This window comes from Sceloporus undulatus, chromosome 2 (assembly GCF_019175285.1).
Source record: "Sceloporus undulatus isolate JIND9_A2432 ecotype Alabama chromosome 2, SceUnd_v1.1, whole genome shotgun sequence".
NCBI lineage: Eukaryota > Metazoa > Chordata > Lepidosauria > Squamata > Phrynosomatidae > Sceloporus > Sceloporus undulatus.
In genome coordinates this window covers 154,070,035-154,091,157 of record NC_056523.1, presented here as the reverse complement: position 1 = coordinate 154,091,157, position 21,123 = coordinate 154,070,035, and the positions used below count along the sequence as shown (strand labels likewise).

The following is a 21,123-nucleotide window of genomic DNA, read 5'->3' as shown; positions in this document are numbered from 1 at the left end:
ATTTCTCTGCTCCATCATGAGAATGAGATAAAAAGGACATGAGAGATCTCCATTGTAACAGGCAGAGGTCACCATTCCCCCTTGCACTGATGATCTCTTGTGCAAAAGAGGTGGAAATGTCAGTCAGCTACTTCTTGAGCAGTAGGGGAATGGATACCTGTCAATTACAGTAGCTGCAACTGGAGGACTTTCACATCTATGTATATCCCCTGAACTAGGGCATGCACAGGGATTGTGAATATTAATCAATAATGAATGTGTAACTCAGGGTTGTGCATTTGTAACTTCCTAAGAGGATTCTGATCTCCATACTTTGAGCAACCATCTGGTGGCATCTTTAATTGTGTTGCTGACTGCTAAAAGTCATATTTGCAGGAATGGGTGTACCTCAGCTTTGGAAGCATTTTCCTAGCGGGACATTAATCTGACCCAAATGAAATTATCCCTTGAGGGTTTATGATACTGTTTATGTTTTACTGCAGTAACCCAACTGTTGGGGAGGCATTTGTGTATGTCTGATGGCTACATATATTACATTTCTTCAGTCAGTCAGTCAGTCAACCTTTATTAGGCATAGAAAAACAACATGCATTTACAATAAAAATTGCAATAAAAATAAATAAATAAATAAAAATAAAACCTCAGGATTGTTATTCAAATTTAAGCCATAGTCTTGTTGCCTCCACCAGAAAATTGGCCATTAACTTGGTTATATGTGGGTTCCGATCTTCCAATAGGTATTCCACTGATAACCCATTCAAAGAGGTATTCATTTCCAATAACCTTCTTAACAATTTTCCCCTCGGAATTATATACAATGGACATTTCTTCACTAGAGCAATTTCTGCTGATCAGTAAAATAGAGGGTAAATAATGTTTACGTAGGTGCTAGATCACCTGCTGCTCGACTCTTTAGGTTCCTACCTGCTTGTCATCCTTTGGCTGTAGTAACACTTTTTAAAATTAATGGAATACAACACATTAAGGAAGTGGGTATGGCATGCACATAATAGTTACTCCTTGAAATATTAAGCTTCCATATAATCATGTGGGGTTACTGGAGGCAGAGGAAGGTGAATAAGGCATGGATGCATAACCATAAAGGGCATAATCATGTACCATCACCAAGGTGAGAGAAAATATCATCTGAATGAATCCTAAGTCAACAGAACATAATCGGTTTAACTTTGTAACCACACAGCTAAACAGAGCTTCAATCTTGAAGAATACAGCTTTTCTTTGAACACTTTGGAGCAGGTAATCTCTTTAAATATAATTACATGGTGGGATTTGTAGCAAGAAAACACAGACATTACATATTTAGAAATGCTAGCAATGTTAATTTTTTTAAAAAAATGCTAGTAAAGTTCTCATGAGCTAGACTCAGAAAAGAACTGGGAAGAGGGAGAAAGCTAATCCAAGCATCAAAATTAGAAGCCCACAAATTCTTCCTTGCTAAAATTAAAATATGAGTGGGAAAAGAATTGCCTGCTTTCCTGGATCCTCCATCCCTCCCCCAACTGAATGAACTGTAGTGATGTTGCTCTATTACAGGGAAAACCGGGAGCCTACTTGAATAAAAAGGGAAGGGATATCCCTATAACAAATCTGGAAGAGATGGATTGAGTTTTTTCCACAGCAGGAGTGTACTTTTCTACAACAAATGTAATGGGGTCATTTCATTAATGAGAAAATTAAGCCAATCTTGAGGGTAGAGTCTAGGTTTGTGTGTGGCCCACCTTTATGACTCATTCAGAGCACAGGATGGAAGTTGTCTTCTTTTTCCTTGGATGCTGCTCTTGCAGCACATTTCTCCGGTTCCTATACAGACTAGTAGAGGACCTTCCCTCTATGATTTTTAAGACTTAATAGACTGTCTTTGTGTGATTCTTTAAAAGGACAAAGTAGAAAGGGCCATGCCTTTTCCTTGCATTGCCGTAGAAGAATCTCTCCCTACTCCAGAAGAGCTTGGCTTTTTTTTTTTTTTTAAATCTAACAGAAGCTTTGGAAAGCTTGGGCAGCTTTCCTTATTTTTGTCAAGTGGGGCCATTTGGTCAGATGTTCAAGTGTACATCATGGATCACAACTGTCAGTTACAGAATTTGAGTAAGTAGCAGCCAGCATTTTGGAGGTACATCACCATTTAAAAAAAAAAGTTCATCTATCCCACAATCTAATTTTGTTGTAGAATGGCCCATACCTCCAGCTAAAAACTCCTCTTAAAATACATGTAGTAACTTTTTGTCATTTTCCTGATGAACTAAAGTTTTATGATACTGTTTAGGTTTTCCTAGAAGTTTGCAAGGAACAAGAGCGAGATAATGCTGATACAGTCCTGGATACAACTTTTGAATGGAAGCATCTACAGGAGGCTGATCTCTAAGTTAGTAACAACTTAGTCCATTCACAGAAAGCAGTTTGTTTCTCAGTAAGGTCGCATCTGGTTTGTATCTTATATTGGAAGCCCCTTGGGGAAAGGGCAATATAGTTGATGCATATTCCTCTGTATGCTACCTCCCACTTTATTCGTAATGTACATGTGTAATATTCAGAGACACTTTGATCTCATCAGAACAAAGTGCTTTTTATGTTTGTTGTTGTTCTTGTTGTTTTGTTTCAAAGAAGGAAATTGAATTGGAGTGGTGGTGGGGTTAAATTCATGAATATCTTAAAATGTATTATTCACAGCTTAACATTTAAATGGTGCTATTGTCATAAATTTGAAATGTGAAGTACCTTACTTTGTTCTAATAATACTAATATAACCTGAGTTAAAAAATGGATCAGTTTTTTTTTTCAGACAGGCAAGAACAGCAACACTGTAGTGGGAAAAAGTTGCTTAATTGTGTGACCTAAAGAAATAGTCTTCTGCACATACAATTGAAAGAAACCAAAAGACATGGTACAATGTTTTTAATCATATGCTTGCCAGAAGTGGGGTTGTCAGGTTGGCTACAGAACGGGGCTTTTGTAACTTTACACACAGATTGAAAAGAAGGTTGAGGTACCACAAAACCCACTCAAGAAGGACAAAAGGAACCTAACTTCCTCTACCTTCAAGCTCAGTCTTTCAGCTGCAGCTGTTCCCTCGCAACACACTCTTGCTTCTCCAGAGGAAAGTGGGAGAAAGAGCATCCAGGCATCAGCAACACTTGGCACTTCTCTGCCCTCTCCTCCTGCTCTCCAGCAGAGAGGAAAAGGCCACCTTGGGAGAGAATGACTGCATCTGAAAGTTTCAGTTTGAAAAGTAAGGGAAGACAGGTACCTTAATCTAACATGATGGGATGTTATGATATCTTGCCCTGCTTCTCAGTCTGTTTGGGATTAAAGTTACAAGAGCCCCATCACATATCCAATCTGGCAACTCTACAACTACTAGTGCTGCTGGTGCCCAGCAGCAGTTCAAAACATGCTGCTGCCGGAAGCAAAAGAGCTCTTTCCCATCTCCAAGTCAAGGTGCCCAAGAACAATCAGGTTAGTTTGATAGCTGAAACAGACAATCTCACAAGCATCATTTCCTTTTCTGGCAGTAAAAATAAAACAAGAATAAGAGATTACAACCCGATCAACAAGTGTTTTCCTTTCATGGCATCCACAATCAATTGAGGTACACTCAATTATTATTCTTCCAAAATTCTTAAAATTTGCCTCCAAACCCACACTACTAAGAATTATCAGTTAATCTCAATACTGAGTTGAAATATTACAATACTTTTGTAGATTGCCATCATCACACAGTAAGTGCAATAGCAACTAAGGACAGTATTAGCAATATGAACTGCATATCTTGTCTTTTGAACAATAAATGATATACTCTTGAAAATACAACTGTTTAGTGCTTCTTCCTTTAAACAGAATCCTTTCCTAAAAATTTCCATTGCTTCTGATTCTGAATTTTCATTCTTCCTGCCATGGAGGGGGGCCTCCTCACCTGGATTATCTCCTTCCACTCAGAAGAAGGCACAACTATACATATTAATACCAACACCACCCAGTTCATTGCCAAGAATGTAGGACTTTTTGTTGCTCCAGAGCAACTTTGCTGTGGTTTACATATTATTTATTTGTATTTTTTTTTAAATCAAATGATACCAAAACCTCCATTTTGTCTGAGATACAGATAGACTAGGGTTTAGCAAGGGGTTTGGTTCAGAGATGACTCTCTACCCTAAATCATATAAATCTCCTGCTCTAAATCTTGTATATTAGATTATATTGAGAGCAACCATTTCATTATTGGTGACCTGCTGTGTTTGTCATAATTTCACTTCATGGTGCGTGTGACAGCTTGCTGGTGTAATAGGTCGTTTGTGCATCTTGCCACTCATTTATCTGTATACTCAACAAGAAAGATAAAAAGTAAGGTGAGCAATGGTGCCGGTGGCTGTGTCTCACCAGAACGAGGGCACATATTCCAGGCAGCTTCCATAAGCTGCCTGCACCTTCCTGTACTTGTGTTGTGCTGTTTATATGCTATTTTGATAATGTATATTTTCAGCATTAGAGTGGAACAAAAAGGCATTATTTTGCTCCAGTTTTTCATCTGGAAGCATGGCTTCATTCTGGTTTCACTCTGTTTCAGCCTTGCTGTAACAGCTGAGGTTCAAAAGCGGGTGAATTCCTTTCTTGTCCATGTGGACAAGCTGAGTGCTTTCGTTTGCTCAAAATGTGATTACTTAATATACTCAGAAATAAAAGATGGATCAACTAGGCAGTCTGAGATGGACAGGTTGCTTACCTGTAACGGTATTTCTTCGAGTGGTCATCTGCGAATACATACAAATGGGTTTTACTGCACCTGCGCAGTGCTGTTCGGAACCTACTGGAATCACTGGGCAAAGTTTACTTTGCAACATATAGAAACTTTTTGGCGGTAACTCCACCCACCCGTTATAAGGCCCCTGCCTTCCCGCTCTTTTCCCCAGTTCCGCAATTTTTCCGCCAAGCAGGCGATGGAAGAGAGCCAATAAGAGCAGGACACTGAGGGGACGGACGGGTGGGATTTGTATGTATTCGCAGATGACCACTCGAAGAAATACCATTACAGGTAAGCAACCTGTCCTTCTTCTTCATGGTCTCTGCGAATCATACAAATAGGTTTAGACTGACAAGCGGCGGAGGGAGTGTCCTGAAACCAAAGCTATGGTAAACAAAAGGTATATTTATTGCAACAATAAACACCTGGAACCATAAAAAGAGTCAGTCTTTTTGTTCATGCACAGATCAAACATAGCAATAACATTGCTAAACCTGAGAAGGGAACAAGAGGTCGTGCAAGACCAGTCCCATAGAAATTGTGCAAACCAACATTCAACAGAATGTAAACAGTAGCATATGTACATAAGTGCTGAAACACAAAGCATCAGTAGTGCAATCAATGCAACCCTGAAACCAACACAGCCCTCCCGAAAGCTGCGTCTCGGATGGCTCTGGTGTCCAACCTATAATGCTTAATAAAGGTTAGAGGTTGGGACCAGACAGCAGCCTTGCAGACATCCTCCAAGGGGATCCCCGACAGGAATGCAGAGGACGCTGACATTGCCCTTGTGGAGTGGGACCGAACCCTGCCAGGGAGAGGCTTGCCTAACAGTTCATAGCAGAGGTGGATGGTACCGGCCACCCATTTGGAGAACCTCTGCGCCGATACAGGCAACCCTTTCTTCGGCTCCGAGTAGCACTGGAAAAGTCTCTCGGACCGACTGGAGGCAGCAGTTCTGTCCAGGTAAAACGCCAGCGCTCTCCTGACGTCAAGAGAGTGCAGGCTCCGCTCCGCCTCCGAAGTCGGGTTGGAAGCGAGGGTCGGTAACACAATGTCCTGGCACATGTGGAAAGCGGACACAACCTTAGGCAAGAAAGTAATGTCTGTCCTGAGGACCACTTTGTCCTTGTGGAACCTCAAGAGGGGCTGGTCCCTTCGCAAGGCGCAAAGTTCGCCCGCACGGCAGGCAGAGGTGATGGCCACCAGAAAAGTGGTTTTCCAAGTCAATAGTCTCAAGTCCGCTGTGGCCATGGGTTCAAAGGGCTTGGATTTGTTACGGCAGGGATCAATTATTAGTAAACTTACAATGACGGAGACAACAGCCAGAAGTTCGGTAGCTCAGATATGCTGTTTATTTGCTATAGCAAAGAGACTGACCCTTTGAATCACTTCAAGAAGAGCCAGTGTTGGAGGTAGGCTGGTGGCTCTCCTTTATACACAGAAACCACAGAAACCACAAGCTGTCACAAGTGTTCAGTTTGACCAGACAATTACACCATGTCTCATTCTTAGTTTCTGCAACTTAAGCTAGCAACCTAAGCAAGTCTATATTTGCAATCCTTAGTGTAGCATCAGCAAGCTAGCAAGTTAACATGTAGCCCCCTTGTCCCCCTCCCCTATATATTTCCCGTTAGTCTAACCGCAGGACAGAAATTTCCCGTACAGCGAATGTCCAGTATACTACCTATGCAATTTTGGTTATCTCTTGTCACACATCTCTTACAGTTAGGTTTGGCAATTTCTTGTCACATAGCAACTTTGAATTGTCAATGGCTTCTAGTTATAATTTATTACCTTTAGTCCTTAATTTAGCCTCCTTTTTACCCTATCAGATTGAAGAGCCGAAAGCACCGTGTCCAGGCTCCAAGCCGGTGCCGGTACCGACACAGGAGGATGCAAATTGGCACATCCCTTAAGGAACCCCTTCACCAAGGGGTCCCTGAAAAAGGAAACCCTCCCCCCGAACTGGTACTTGGCACAAATGGCAGACAAATAGCACTTAATGGATGCGAGGTACAGCCCCTCATCCAAAAGCGCCATCAAAAACTCCAGCACCACTGGAGTGGACACCTGAGCAGGAGACAAGCCCTTTTGATCAAGGAAAGAGGCAAACCTTCTCCATTTCAGGGCATAGGACCGCTGGGTGGAAGGTTTCCTTGCAGCCAGGACCACCGACCTCACTGCCTCCGGTAGGGCAGTCAGGGCTGAATCCTCCAGGCTACCAGCGGCAGGCTCTCGATGTCTGGATGGAGAATCCGTCCGTCCTGGATCGACAGTAGGTCTGGGCGAGGGTCGAGGCGGAGGAAGCATCTCCTGGAGAGGTGGAGAAGGGATGCAAACCACGGCTGTCTCGGCCACCACGGGGTGATCAGGATCGCATGCGAGCGGTCCGTTGTCATCTTGGACACCACCCTGATGATGAGAGGGAACGGAGGGAAGGCGTAGAGGAGCTCCCTCGTCCAGAGGAAAGCGAACGCGTCTCCGAGGGATCCGTCCATTCGCTTCCTGGAGCAGAACTGGGGACAGTGGCTGTTCCACCTGGTCGCGAAGAGGTCGATCCGGGGATTTCCCCACCGGTCGAAGAGGTCGCTGACCGTCTCGGGATGGAGCCTCCATTTGTGGCACACTGAGGGGGATCTGCTGAGGCGATCCGCCAGCTCGTTGTCCTCCCCGGGAAGATGAATCGCTTGGAGGAGGACGCGTCTCTGGATGCACCAATCCCAAATGCGGAGAGTGAGGTCGAGCAGGGTCCTGGACTTGTTTGTTGATGTAGTACATCACGGTGGTGTTGTCCGTTCTCAGGAGGACCACCTTGTCTGTGACAACTGATTCGAACGCCCTCAGTGCCTTTTCTACTGCCAGCATCTCCAGAGCGTTGATGTGGAGAAGCTTGTCTTGAGCAGACCACCTGTCCTTGATGACCAGGTCGAGGAGGTGGGCGCCCCATCCCTCCAGGGAAGCATCTGTTGTCAGGGTCAGCTGGGGCTGGGGCTGATGAAAGGGCATTCCGATGCACACGTTGCGGCAGTCCAACCACCATCTGAGGGAAGCGGCTACAGGTCTTGGCACCGTGAGCCACTTGGAAGGGAGATCTTCCATCGGGGAGAAGGCCGAGAGGAACCAGGACTGTAGAGGCCGAAGGTGGAGTCTTGACCATGGTGTGACGAACGTCGTCGATGCCATGTGGCCCAGGGCGACTTGGACGTCCCTGGCCCTCACCCTTCTGTGGGAGATGCAGGGCCTGATCAATGTCGTCAGCGCCTGGAAACGGTCTGGAGGGAGAAATGCGGAGCATGTGTCGGAGTCGAGAATGGCCCCGATGAACTTGACCTGTCTGGACGGTGTGAAGTGAGACTTTTCTCGGTTGATGACCAGACCGAGGGAGTCTAAAAGGTGTAAGGCGAATGAGAGTGCCTCCTGCAGTTCTCTCTGGGATTTGGCAGCGAACAGCCAGTCGTCCAGATACGGGAAGACCATAAATCCTTTTTGATGAAGGTAAGCCACCACCGGTGCCATGCACTTCGTGAAGACTCTTGGTGCCGTGGCAAGGCCGAAAGGAAGGACGTTGTAGTGGTACGCGTCGGAGCCCACAGCGAAGGCGAGGAATCTGCGGTGAGACTCCCGGATCCCGATGTGGAAGTAGGCGTCCTTCAGGTCGACGGTTGCAAACCACAGGCCCTGATGGAGGAGAGGGAGAATGGAAGCCAAGGTTACCATTCGAAAGCGATGGTATTCAAGGAACAAGTTCAATTGTCTCAAGTCCAGGATGGGCCTGATGCCTCCGTCAGCCTTAGGTACCGTGAAGTACCTAGAGAAAAAAACCTTAGAACATTGGCTGGGAGGTAAAGGGGAGATTGCCCCTTTTTCCAGTAAAGCGCGCACTTCGTCGAGAAGGGTGTCCGAGGGGGGAGTGGACATAAAGGCTCCAGTTGGCGGGAGCTCCTGGAACTCGAGAGGGCATATCCCCTACGGACGATGTTGAGAACCCATGAGTCCGATGTTATTGAGGCCCAGGTGTTAACAAAAGGCCTCAGGATGTCCAGAAAGAATAAGGGCACAGGGAAAACGAAGTGCGCTGCGTCCCTTCAGGCTCTCTTCTTCCCCTGGTCGGTGTCCTGCCGCGGGACTTGCGGTACTGAGGCGGGAAATTCCGGCGGCCAGAGGAGGAGGAAGACTGCGAGGGGTAACGGCGCCTCTGTGAGCCCTGCTGCTGAGGCTGTCGATCATGAGAGAAGGTACCTTGGGACTGACCTTGCGGTGGCCAAGGACGGTGCCTCCTTCTGAAGGGCGAAATGGGGGTCGATGACATCCCGTGTTTCCTGGCTGCAGCCTTCATTCTGAACTTGCGGTTCAGACGCTCGTCAGTGTCGGCGTGGAAGAGGCCGGTACCGTCCAGAGGCATGTCCTCAATTGCCGATTTGACGTTGGCGTTGAGGTCAGACCCCCTCAGCCAGGCATGTCGGCGCAGAGCCAACGATGCTGCCATGCCTCGACCCGCGCAGTCGGCGAAATTTCTGGTGGCGGTGATGATCCAGCTCCCGATCGAGTGGGCCTCATTGCGGATCTCAACCAAGCGGCATTGGACCTCGTCTGGGACGTCAGGGATGATGGGCGAAATCCCCTCCATCAAAGCCTGAATGTAGGCCCCCATACAGGCGTTGTAGTTTATGGCCTTGACGGTGAGGGCCGCAGATGAATAGGCCTTTTTAGCTAGGCCATCGATCTTCTTGGCTTCTCGGTCTGCCGGGGACGTCGCTTGCTTCGGCACAAAGGTCTGTTGTGCCCCCTCCACGATCACCGAATTCTGCTTAGGATGATCGACCAACCACGGGCAGGCCGGTGGGGAGATTCGGTAAAGCATCTCCACCTTCCTGGAGGACGCGGCGAGCGAAGTCGGGGCATCCCATGACCTCTGAACAATGGACTGCAGAGAGGGCAACATCGGGATGCAGGGTGGAGTGGGGACACGGCCGAGGACCCGGCGCTCCACCGGATCACGAGCCTCCTCCTCAGGGGGAGAGCTCGATGTCCAGGGTCTGGCACATCTTAATGATGTGCTCGCTGAAGGAGCGGACATCATCAGTTGGAGACGACGAGCCCGGATGATGCATCCCTTGGGGCGAGGCCGGCTCAGATGGGTCTTCGTCTTCTTCTCCTTCAGACGGTTCCCTCGATGGAGGCAAGGGATCCTGGTCGGAGTCAGAGTCAAAGGGATGTCCGCGACCTTGGCTCGAGTTGGAGTGCGGGCTGGGATCCGAGGGGTCCGTGGCTCAGAAGGCGGGCGGCGAGGTACCGAAGTCGAAGCACCCACATGGGAAGACGGTGGTTCATCTACCTGGGCAACTGCTGGGCGTAAATTAAGCCTGGTGAATTCCCTGAAGGCTGTCTCCTTCGGGACTGACATGTAGTACCTCTGGGTCTCGGTATCGAAGAACATGTCAGTCTCTGGCTCCTGCGGCTCATCCATGTCAGAGCCAGGATCAGCTCCCTCCGCATTCTCCGTGCCCGAGTGGAAGGAGAGAGGAGACGGCTCCCTCTGAGGGGAGGTTGGCTCAATGGCGGTGGCCAGATCCTGTGACGGCGGTAGCGGTGTGGTCAGCACGGTAGCCGCATGCGCAGAGGCAGAGGTCTCCGGGCGCGAGGGGACCATCACCGAGGCCCTTTTGGACGGGGAGCGTTGCTTGTGTGAAGTACGCTCCTTGGACTTGGCCGGGCGCTCTGACCCAGTATGGCCCTTAGACTTGGACTTCTTAGGTGGAGCTGCCTCTGTCACCTCCTTATGACGCCTCTTCTTAGAAGATGTCGGCGTCACCGTCTGGTCCTCGGGGGGGAAGAAGGGGTTGTCCGGCAAGTCCTGTAGGGCAGCGGGTCCCTTGGAATGGGTCCTGGCCGGCTTAGACTTATCCGATCGCGCCGCCTTCTCCGAGGAAGATGCCCCCGTCTCGGGCAACTTGGATGCGTGTTGATATGCCTTCGACGACGCCTTGGAGGATGGAGGCGAAGCGATCTGGACCTCCGCCTCCACATGCTCTCTCGAGCGCAAGCCCTCCGGGGATGGCTTCCTCCCGGATCTCTCCCTGGGCTCCAAACCCTCAGTCCCCGAGGTCTTCTGGGGGCACTTGGAGGGTTCGTCGGTGACACTGGGTCTCGGGGGACCACGGGTCACATCGGAGGTGGTCGAAGACCGTGTCCCGGCCGGGACAGAGAACACACTTGAAACGCTGGCCTGGGACGACGACGCAGATGGCGCGGCCAGAGGGAGCGATGACGAGCGGGGACGGACCTCCCAGACTTTCCCTAGGGCAATGGCTGAAGTTAGCCGGGACTCCCAGTTTTTCCTGGCCTGGGAGGACAGAGACTTACAGAGGAGGCAGGCTGTGGCATCGTGGTCCTTTCCCAGGCAGAACAGACAGGAGGAGTGAGGGTCCTGGATGGGCACCTTGCCCCCGCAAACATCACATTTCTTGAAGGGTGCAGGCATCCTTCCAAGTCGTCAGATTAAAGGGAGAGCCAAAAGCGAAGTCAAAACGAGCCGAAGAAGTCCGAAGTTACCATGGGCGGGAGATAAGAGAGTGGTCAAAAAACAATCCGAGGTCTAGTGAAAGTGATTCCGAAAGAAGCTAAAGAGAGCGAAAGTTCCTTCAAGCAGCTAGCGCGGCGGAAAAAAGGAACTGGGGAAAAGAGCGGGAAGGCAGGGGCCTTATAACGGGTGGGCGGAGTTACCGCCAAAAAGTTTCTATATGTTGCAAAGTAAACTTTGCCCAGTGATTCCAGTAGGTTCTGAACAGCACTGCGCAGGCGCAGTAAAACCCATTTGTATGATTCGCAGAGACCACGAAGAAGAAATCTAAGTTTCCCTTCTCTCATTTTTCCTAAAGTGGCAAAACCCAAGAATTCGGTATATAAAACATAAAAAGTGTAGTGGAAAAAAAGTTTTTATTATATATCCTAAAGAACAGTCCCTTGTCCATACAGTTAGAATTAGAAACAGAAGGCATGCTACAGAGATCAAAGTAGTTATTTGCCTGAGTTGACCTTAGGCCAGCCTAAGTCATGTTTCTTTTGAGGCTCAGCAGACTATTAATAAATCTGAATTCTGTATTAAAAATGTGCAATGCTGAACTGTTGAGTTGTATCCCATCACCACACTCCATGTGCAATAATAACTGTGAACAGTATTAGGCACATAACCATGATATAACATGCACAAGGGCCCTTCTCTATTAGGGTATTCATATCCCACCCTTCAGCTCTAAAGTTTCCCCAAACAACTTACAAATGGTTAATTTGCCAGTCCCTTGCTTTCAGCTCCTCTGGTGAGACTGCAAATGGACCTTCCTCTGTTGTCTTTTAGGTTAGTCAAGAGCCACTGTTCCAATAGGTTTTTAGAATTCTCTGAATAGCTTGAGATCTTGTGCTGATTCCCCCCCCCCCCCTGTTGTTTGGAAGTTGTCCTAATATTTTGTATTAGATATTAGCCAACTAATAATGAATAATCATTTGTAATCATTTGTCAGCTGTAACATTCATACAGGATGAAGTTCTATTGAAATGAATCAGACTTAGATCCAGAAGAATCTGCAGAAAGTTGTACAATATCAAATATGATGCACATGTGCTGCACTGGCTACACTACTCATCAGTCATATAGTTACAGTATTTTAAAAATGGTCTGGTTTAATGTACTTCAGCCTAACATGTGTGGAAATCCTTCTGATATTGCAATTTTTTCACAGACCACGATTTGCATTAAATATTTTTGGATTGGATCCATATTTAGACAGACATAATATATAAGACCTTGAATGCCAAGAGGTTTGCTTACTGCATATATAATAGATCCTGTATGTTGAAGCTCAGCAAATATAATCAAGACAATGCAATGTTTTAAAATGCTATAATACAGTATATGCTAATAAGAATGTAGATAAATTTAACCATTTGGTTACTGGATTAGCATTTGTAAAAGTGTTTACTTGGGAAACTCTATTTCAATATATCTCTGCATGCACTGTACAGTTGGTTTTTTACTGTGACAATTTCCAATAATGATAGCTTAAATCCTTCAAAAGAAAATATATTTTAGTAGGTTACAATGTCCAGACATGCATTTGGATATAAATGAATGATAAGCAGTAATTCAGAGTGGCTTAAAGTGCAGGTACATTTCTCCTGACATAGGCAAGAATATGTTTTACAAGCTGATGAAAAGCGAATTATTCTAAACTTGCCTGTAATATTATAGGTCATGCCCAGATAATATGACCTAATAGAGTATGTATTTTATTTTATATTTTAAAAAAACCCATCAAACTGAGATGCTAATGCATACAGAAAATTCCATTACTGCTTTGCATCAAAATTATTTTAAGATAAACTTTTAAAAAGAAGCATAAAATTACTTTGTAGGTATTTTGGTTAATGGTGTATTACAAGTTAAGATGTACATGAACCCACAACTGACTGGAGATTAATTTATCTTAACATTTGACTGGCATATGAATGTGCATGTGATACAGTGGTGGAAATTGGACAAACCGCTCTTTAAAAGAGAGTTCTTTTGGGGAAGACTGTAAGTCAATGTCAGAAAATGATCTTTCTATGTAATTGTTCAAGGCAAATCTTAAAATCAGACTTCAAAAAAATGTAGCACACACAGAAAATAATGAGTAATTTGGATCCTTTTTCCTTCTGCAAATGGGACTCTGAGTACCACAAGCTATGTTGTTTTGGACACCAGAAAAGATTTTTGACAGGTAGCTTGGGGACAAAAATAAATAAATAAATAAATAAATAAATAAATAAATAAATAAAATTGCGTACAGGAATAGCTTGCTTGTGGAGTTATATTCCATGCAAATGGAGATGCACCCAATTACCTGTTGCTGTTCCCCAATCATGTGGATACACATTATGTATATCTGCACAAATTCAATAGGAGTTTATAAAATAGAAAGTCAGAAATTCTCCTTAAACAATTAAATTGCATAGTGCTTTCTTTCTACTATCATTATCAAACAAAACAACTAGATAAAGGCATTGGAAGCTTTCATTAGAAAAGCAAATCATGGATCAGTAATAATAATATTAAAAAAATAAAGGGATTTCAAAAATATATATAATATTAATAATAAGGCAAAGAAGGTGTATGTTCAGGTGTATGTTTCAAATTCATCATTCTTCCTGAACATGCCAAAACAGCAAAAATGCCACCTTTAAAAAGCAACAACAGAGAAATGATGTTCTTGCATGCAGAACAGGTTAGAAAACAACTCGCTCTCCCTGAGATCGTTCCCAACTAATTGTTCCGTTTAATGTTCCAAAATTGCTGTCTTCCTCCTCTTGCTTTTTGACAAGTTCCACAAAAACCTAAAATGAGAAAAAACTTTGTGAATACATTAAAACCAACCACATTTCATTGAATTCTGTTCAATTATGAATACCGGTAAAATGATAGCCCAACTTATTAGAGTTTTAAATCTGATAGAAGAATTCATCTGATAGTGTTAAATCCTTTTATCTAGAACATGGGGTAAAGGGATTTGTTCCAGGCAATACTACATACCATTGTGACAAAACCTCAAAGGAACTGAAGCAAGTTTGTGAATTCCAAATGATAATACCAAAGTTAAATTTGAAACATATTGGGGGGGGGGGGTATTCTTCATGGACACAACTTACACTTTTGAAAAAGTCAATTACCTGTTCCAGTGTTGCTTGAGAGAAGCTGTATTCCTCAACATTAAAGGCATGTTTTGCTGTTAGAAATGTTAGAAAGAATTGTTTAGTCCTCAGTGGCAGGAATCAAAATGGCTGAATGTGAATTTTAAAACATGTAGTATAGAATCATACTAGTTACATATGTATGAATAACTTGCATATCTGCTCTTGGATGCTGTTCCAGTAACTATTCAATGCAGCTGTCAAGTGTTTAAGGATATTGCCATGGCTTTTCTGAGGCCAAGGTATTATTATATTGTTTATTGATTAGCCCTTAGGCCATATCAAAATAACACAAAGGGGAGGAAGGGGGAAAGTGAGCAGGCAGCATCTTGTCCGCAGTTCTGCCAGTGGCAGAAGAGAAATGAAGCTGCCATCTCAGATCACCAAAGACTTTCTAGCAAGCCAGTAAAGTATTTCTTTTCTCTTGATGCAGGGCTGCACCTGGACATTGCCTGGTCACCTTAGATGAGCTGCATGATTTGAAAAGCTATGCTCTGTTTATTTAGCAATAGCAGCTTCATTTATATACCACTTCATACCACCTAAGCAGTGTCTAAGCGGTTTACAACTGTAAGATGATGATGATGATGATGATGATGGTGATGGTTATGCTTTATATAGTGCTGTAGATTTACACAGTGCTGTACATACAAACAATAAGAAAGATAAAGTAAACCTGCCCATGGTGCACAATCTAAGAAATAATAGCATAATACATATAAATAATACATAACAATACAGGAAAGGGTACAATAAAGTAAAGCAGGCAACAAATTAAAAACGTCAAGTAACAAGTAATAGTCACTCAATGCCTGGGAACGCTTTTCTGAACAGGATGGTATTCAACTAAGTTTTCAAACTGGTTAAAGAAGTGATGAGCCGTGTTCGTGGGGAAAAGAGATTCCAGGAGTGAGGGGCAGCAATTGAAAAGAGATGAATCTGGGACGGGGCAGTGAAAATCCTAGGCTGAGACAGAAGACCTTGACTACTAGAACGGAGGGCATGAGTGGCAAGGTGAGGAGAAAGAAGGTTATTTGCCCCCCAACAAACTGGGTACTCATTTTAGTGACCTTGGAAGGATGCAAGCCTGAGTCGATCCTCAGCACTCGGCTAGTATCGAACTTGCAACCTTATGGTTTGTGAGTGAGTGGCTGCAGTACAGTCATTTAACCACTGTGCCACCAGGGCACAATTGGATCTAGGATTCTAGCTCTTAACATCTGTACAGATAATTTCTTAACAACTTTACAAATTATAAACAAGAGTGGAGATTTTAGATCATCTGCTTTAGTATACTTTAGCTTAGTATACAGACCACCCCTTTGCACCACCATCCAAGTGGCTTCAAAGCACTGTGTTTTGATACCACATGCTCTGAAGCTGCCCAGAAGCCAGCTTCCAGCTGCCCAGCTGCCCACAGGTGGGCTGGCTTCCAGGCGTCTTGGCAGTTACACACTGCAAGCCCTTAACATGCCGGGAAGCCGCCACAGAAGATCTGCTAAAGGCAGCTTTTCTGCTGCCGAAAAAGGAGTGGTTGAAAACGTGTGCCTATACAGCCCCAATCTGGCTTTATCGGGGGGGAGGGGGGGTTCAAACTGCCCCTTTGTGGGAGTCTGTTTTGCCTCTTAATTATGTGGTATTTACTGGGTCAATGCCCTATCCCACTATGCAGCTTTACCAGCATCAGCCACTGCAAGCAACAGAGATCTGTTCTCCTGTTGAGTGGGGGGCAGCAGAATGATGTTTGCACCCCCCCCCATCAGTGAGGTCCAGTGAACAGGTTGTCTGTTGTAATTCCTCCTTCCATTGAAGACTGCTGGCAGGAGATGGGTGGAAACGGCAGTCTGCTGCATCTCAAATGATCAGAGAACAGACCTCAATCACTTAAAGTAACTTTTGTCTGGTAGCCCTCGTGGCACAGTGGTTAAATGCCAGTACAGCAGCCACTCACTCACAAACCACAAACCTCATTGTGAGTTCAATCCCAGCTCAGGGTTGACTTAGTCTTGCATCTTCTGAGGTCGCTAAAATGAGTACCCAGCTTGTTGGGGTCAATGAGCTTACAGCTGTAAACTGCTTAGTGCGGTATGAAGTGGTATATAAATAAAGCTGCTATTGAAATTGCTATAAACCAGGATTGGGGACCTTTATGATTGTGGCAGTAGTGCCACAATCATGAATATTTTGGCTTTTGAATACATATCAGTTACGGATCCACAACTCTAGATTACTAATACGTGCAATACTCAGTACCCAGATTGTTGGGGGCAAATTAGCGTACAGTTGTAAACCGCTTAGACATTGCTTAGGTGGTATGAAGTGGTATATAAATGAAGCTTGTTTGTTTGTTTCTTTTGTCTGAATTCCAACCAAGATGATCTCTCCAAAGTATCATAGATATCATGGTGGCATCCACATTCCATATTCACAGCTGTTCTTGGCCCCAATTGTCCATAACACTGTAGTGACTGGGAAAGCCATTATAACAGTACAGACTGCATCTTATGTGCACACTATGAACTTATGGAACATCATACGGATGGTAGAACTAGACAATCATAATTAATCGCTGTGAGAAAATGATAGCGTAATTTCTAGAGCCTCTAGGGTCTGCTGCTACACCACCTGACTTGCTCTCATCAGGCACAATGAAATGGGGTCTAAAGATCTACTGTTTGAGTAATTTCATTGTACCTGATGAGAGCAAGTCAGGTGGAATGCATATCCATGAGGCAAACTGAAATCTCATTTACTAAAATAGCACGGCAGATTATAAAATGTGCTTGGATAAAGGGATATGGTTATACAGAATCTTGTTGCTAAGAGATGATGCAAAGGTGGGGATGGAAGTGAACAGGGTGAGTTCTGATTATCAGAAGACTGGGATAGAAAACTCAAGAGGATCCACAATAACTAGTTCATTGAGTAGATTGCTGCCTCACCTTCCTCTAGTTTAGAAAAAGATTGTGCAAGTGAGTGGACATCTTCCATTGGAATTTTATATGCCAAAATTGAAGCAAAACTGCAAAAAAAGAGACACAAAAGAGACATGCCACAATAATGATGATCATAGATGTCTTGAATAAAACACAGATTGGGTATATTTGCACAATGTCATCATATAGGAGAACAGGTAAAATTATTTTGGATCTGGTTGATCCAAATATTCCAACTGAGCAAAATTTGCAAAGATCAAATTCAGTCTGCTTTGGGACAGAGAAGTGTTGATTTTGTTGGAAGATTTTTGCAGTCTCTTTTCCCCTCCTTAGATACTGTAGATAGGGATTTCCTGCATACAAACTCTCCTCTCTCTCTCTCTCTTATTCAAACTAACCCTGTGACTTAGGTCACTCCCCTTTTGGGACGAACAGACATTCTCTCTAAAGATTTCACCCGAACTGCTTGTTTTCCATCTTCTTCCTCTCTGAATCTTCTTTGGAAAGATGGTGAGATAAAGATTTCTTTTTACTTGAACTATTCACTAGCTAGATTAGGATATAGCTTCTATGAAAATATAGATTAAAGCAATTAGTAAACTTACTTGTGTTATTTTTGGAATCAGTCTCAGTTCTTAGGCAAGCATAGGGGCAAAACAGGTGGCCCCAATGGGGTGGGTGGCTTGGCGCCTGAAGCCTCACCATCTAGGCTGGATTGGGGCCATGGAAAACAGATGCGCGGCCCCAATCCAGGCAGCTTCTGCCCCAAATAGAAGTGGAAAAAAATCCGCTCCTACTTGGGGTGAAAAAAACTGCCCCTTTGCCTCTGGAGTCAGTTTTTTTGCTGGCTCCAGGGTGTGTGGCATCTAAATGCCATACTCCCATGTTGCCTGGAAGCTGCCTGGCGTGTAATCACCGGTGTGACTTCCAGATGACTTGGGGACATGGTGTGTGTAAATGCCACACCCCCAAGCTGGCTTGAAGCTGCCAGTGTGTTTCAGCCCATAGTTAGACAAAAGTACATTTTTGCTACTCTGCTAATTTAAAGCTAGACCCTAACAGGCTTGGCTTTGGTAGTTTTAATATTTAAATATTTTTGTTTCCTTCAGAAAGGCTGAAGCCTTAGGAAACCTAAGGACTGGAACAGACCAGCACTTCAGCCAGCTTCAAAGGCCAGCTTCCAGGTGGCTTGGGGGGCGTGGTATTAAAAATCATAATAATCCCAAACCCTTCTGGTCCCAAGCATTTCAGATAATTGAGACTCAACCTGTACAGACACGTCTCTTGGGTCATGACACTATTATGTTAGTGACAAGGTCAAGCCTTGTGGCAGCAGTGGATTTACAGCTGTGCTTGTTATCCTTAGTGTCTGACGGTGAGTTTGGATAAAGACATCCATCCAAAAAGGGTCACAAAGGGCTGAAAGAGACAGCCATGAAGACAGCAAACACATGCTGTAGTCCCAAAGACACCCTCCACCGCTGGCCCAAATAGAAGAGGAAAAGATCCAGTCTTATTTGGGCCAGTTTTAGGCCGCCTTAGATGGCCCTGACGCAATCCTTGGGTGGTTTCCGGGTACTCTGGGGCCGTGCGTCGTTAAAATGCCATGCCCCTGAAGTGGCTTGAAGCTGCTCCTGTCTGATAGGCTGGATGTCTTCCAGGTGTCTTGGGGGTGTGCACCATCAAAATGCCATACCCCCAAGGCACCTGGAAGCTGGCTTTTCTGGACGGCCTGTTTTGGCCCCAAGGTAGACGTCACACGATGTGGCACCAGTTTCAACAGAGTAACTGTACGGGTGCCTCAGATGTTGTTCGGCAGTGAAATCTCAGATAAAACTTCTCATGCAGGGACCAGACAGGTAGGAGAGGACTTCTCTTGCAGTGAAATAAGAAAACAAAAGCCCAACATTTTTGCAACATTATTTTGTTATTCCTAGGGATAGTCAAGTGTGTATTTTTGTAAGTTTTTTCTTAGCAAAAAAAAGTATGAAATCCTCATTTCCTGTAATGCTGAGATATTTTCTGAAATTTACCTTTTCTGACAAATTGCATTTGGAAACATGTGCAAAATCTTCCTCTGAAGACGCTCCTTCTGCAATATATCTGGCACTTCTTTTAATTTCATTTCTAGGAGATAACCTCTGCCGAATTTACTCTTGAGATGTTGAACTGTTCCGATACACCTACCCATTGTTTGAGGGGTGTATGGAGAAAAAAGAAAAGGCAAGTAAAAGTGAATGTACTATCAAAATCTTCATGCCACTTTACAACAAGTTTATTTGCCTGTTATGTTGAAAAATTACCTCAAGTTTCCAGACACCAGGATAGCTACTCGATCACATATAGCCTCGGCTTCAGCCATATAATGAGTTGTCAGAATCGCTGCTCTCTGTTTACTTTTAAAGGCTGCTCGAACTGCTTTCCTATAAAATGTAACAATCAGTAGATAAAAAAATCAACTGGTTAACCTGCAAGTTCTTGCTCTTTGAATGAATTTCTGTATACCTGTCTCTAAGAGATATAAGACCAACTACTGGAATTTTCTCAAATGCAATATTTGATGATGAAAATGTTTGGCCCCCAATTCTTTTAGCTCACTCAAACATTTTTATATTGTTTCAGAAAAAAATGGTAGGTAGAACCAATGACCTAAGCCCCAGAATAGCAATCCAAACAGAACTGGATGATTCTGTAGTTCATCTGCACAAATTTGATTCCATACTAAGGACTGAACAGAAACCACAAAGAAATTTTGTTTTGCAAAAGCAGATAATCAGGAGGGATAAACTCTAACAGTAATTGCATTGATATCTGAAAAATAATATTAGTTTTAACAACAGATTGGAAGTGATTACCTGCAGATCCATGTCAATGCAAAATCAGATGCTATCTGTGAACAATTTACATTTAAGGTTGGGCAGCAGTGGTGTCTGTTTCCCCCACTCCATTTAGAACCTCATCACATCAGCCTCATGTCTCATGGCAATTGTGTTTGAAAAAATTTCTTATCACACCTCTCTTCTTTCCCATGACTGCATTGTTTGGACATAAGCCTCTTCCCTTCAGTTCCAGCATTACAGCCATGAGGGAGCATGAATCTCCTCCTCCTCCTCCTACTTGCTATTCCAAAGCAGACTAACTCCGTGCATGTTGGTTTGCCTATTTTTAATTTTGTTTGCATCATTACACCAAAAAAAGTTTTTAAAATAAATAAATAAAATTAAACATTTTTATTTTATCGTTTGGCCATAAGTACATAAACACATCAAAGATAAAGATAAAAAAAAACACTCATAGGCATGGTGTCAGTCTGCTTTGGAACTGTAAGTGGGAAGGGAAGAGAGGAGGAGAATCAGTCCCCATTCTGCCACATGTAATGCCAGAACTGAAATGAAGAGGCTTTTCACACCATAATAGTTGTTCTATAATACCAAGATGGGGAGCTAATTGATGAGTTTTGCCCAACAGAGAGAGAGAGAGAGAGAGAGAGAGAGAGAGGAATTATTTACTTAGAAAATAAGTAATATACATATTCAATGTGATACTGTTTCAAGAAACAAGCTCCATACCATTCAGTGGTACTTACCATAGCTGCTGTATTCCTATAGGATCCATACCAGTGGAGGGCTCATCTAGCAGGGTAACATGAGGGTTACCAAGCATGCTTAAGGCAAAACATAACTAAAAAGAAAGGAAGTAATAAAA

General features: G+C 44.2%; 3 protein-coding genes across 9 annotated transcripts in view; 2 read left to right on the top strand and 1 right to left on the bottom strand.

Moving 5' to 3' along the window:
• Positions 1–3,828, top strand: part of LOC121921512 (ABC-type organic anion transporter ABCA8-like) — a 102,535-nt gene extending 98,707 nt beyond the window's left edge. For 3 of the 6 annotated variants that reach the window (XM_042449692.1, XM_042449691.1, XM_042449694.1), the window contains 3 exons: positions 1,202–1,257; positions 1,899–2,106; positions 2,285–3,828. In XM_042449692.1, coding sequence (XP_042305626.1) covers positions 1,202–1,257; positions 1,899–2,106; positions 2,285–2,322 — 302 coding nt within the window. In that variant the 3' untranslated portion in view covers positions 2,323–3,828. Of the gene's footprint in view, positions 1–1,201; positions 1,258–1,898; positions 2,107–2,284 lie in introns of those variants that run through there. The other 3 variants (XR_006101961.1, XR_006101962.1, XM_042449693.1) reach the window with 3 other exon arrangements.
• Positions 1–21,123, top strand: part of MAP2K6 (mitogen-activated protein kinase kinase 6) — a 1,063,669-nt gene that overhangs the window by 733,751 nt on the left and 308,795 nt on the right. The gene's annotated exons all lie outside the window — the stretch shown is intronic.
• Positions 11,689–21,123, bottom strand: part of LOC121921515 (cholesterol transporter ABCA5-like) — a 69,550-nt gene continuing 60,115 nt past the window's right edge. For both annotated transcript variants that reach the window (XM_042449699.1, XM_042449700.1), the window contains exons 34-39: positions 21,005–21,099; positions 19,722–19,841; positions 19,452–19,601; positions 17,425–17,504; positions 14,462–14,517; positions 11,689–14,128 (exon numbers count right to left, since the gene is read on the bottom strand). In XM_042449699.1, the coding sequence (XP_042305633.1) occupies positions 14,021–14,128; positions 14,462–14,517; positions 17,425–17,504; positions 19,452–19,601; positions 19,722–19,841; positions 21,005–21,099 (609 nt within the window). In that variant the 3' untranslated portion in view covers positions 11,689–14,020. The remainder of the gene's footprint in view (positions 14,129–14,461; positions 14,518–17,424; positions 17,505–19,451; positions 19,602–19,721; positions 19,842–21,004; positions 21,100–21,123) is intronic.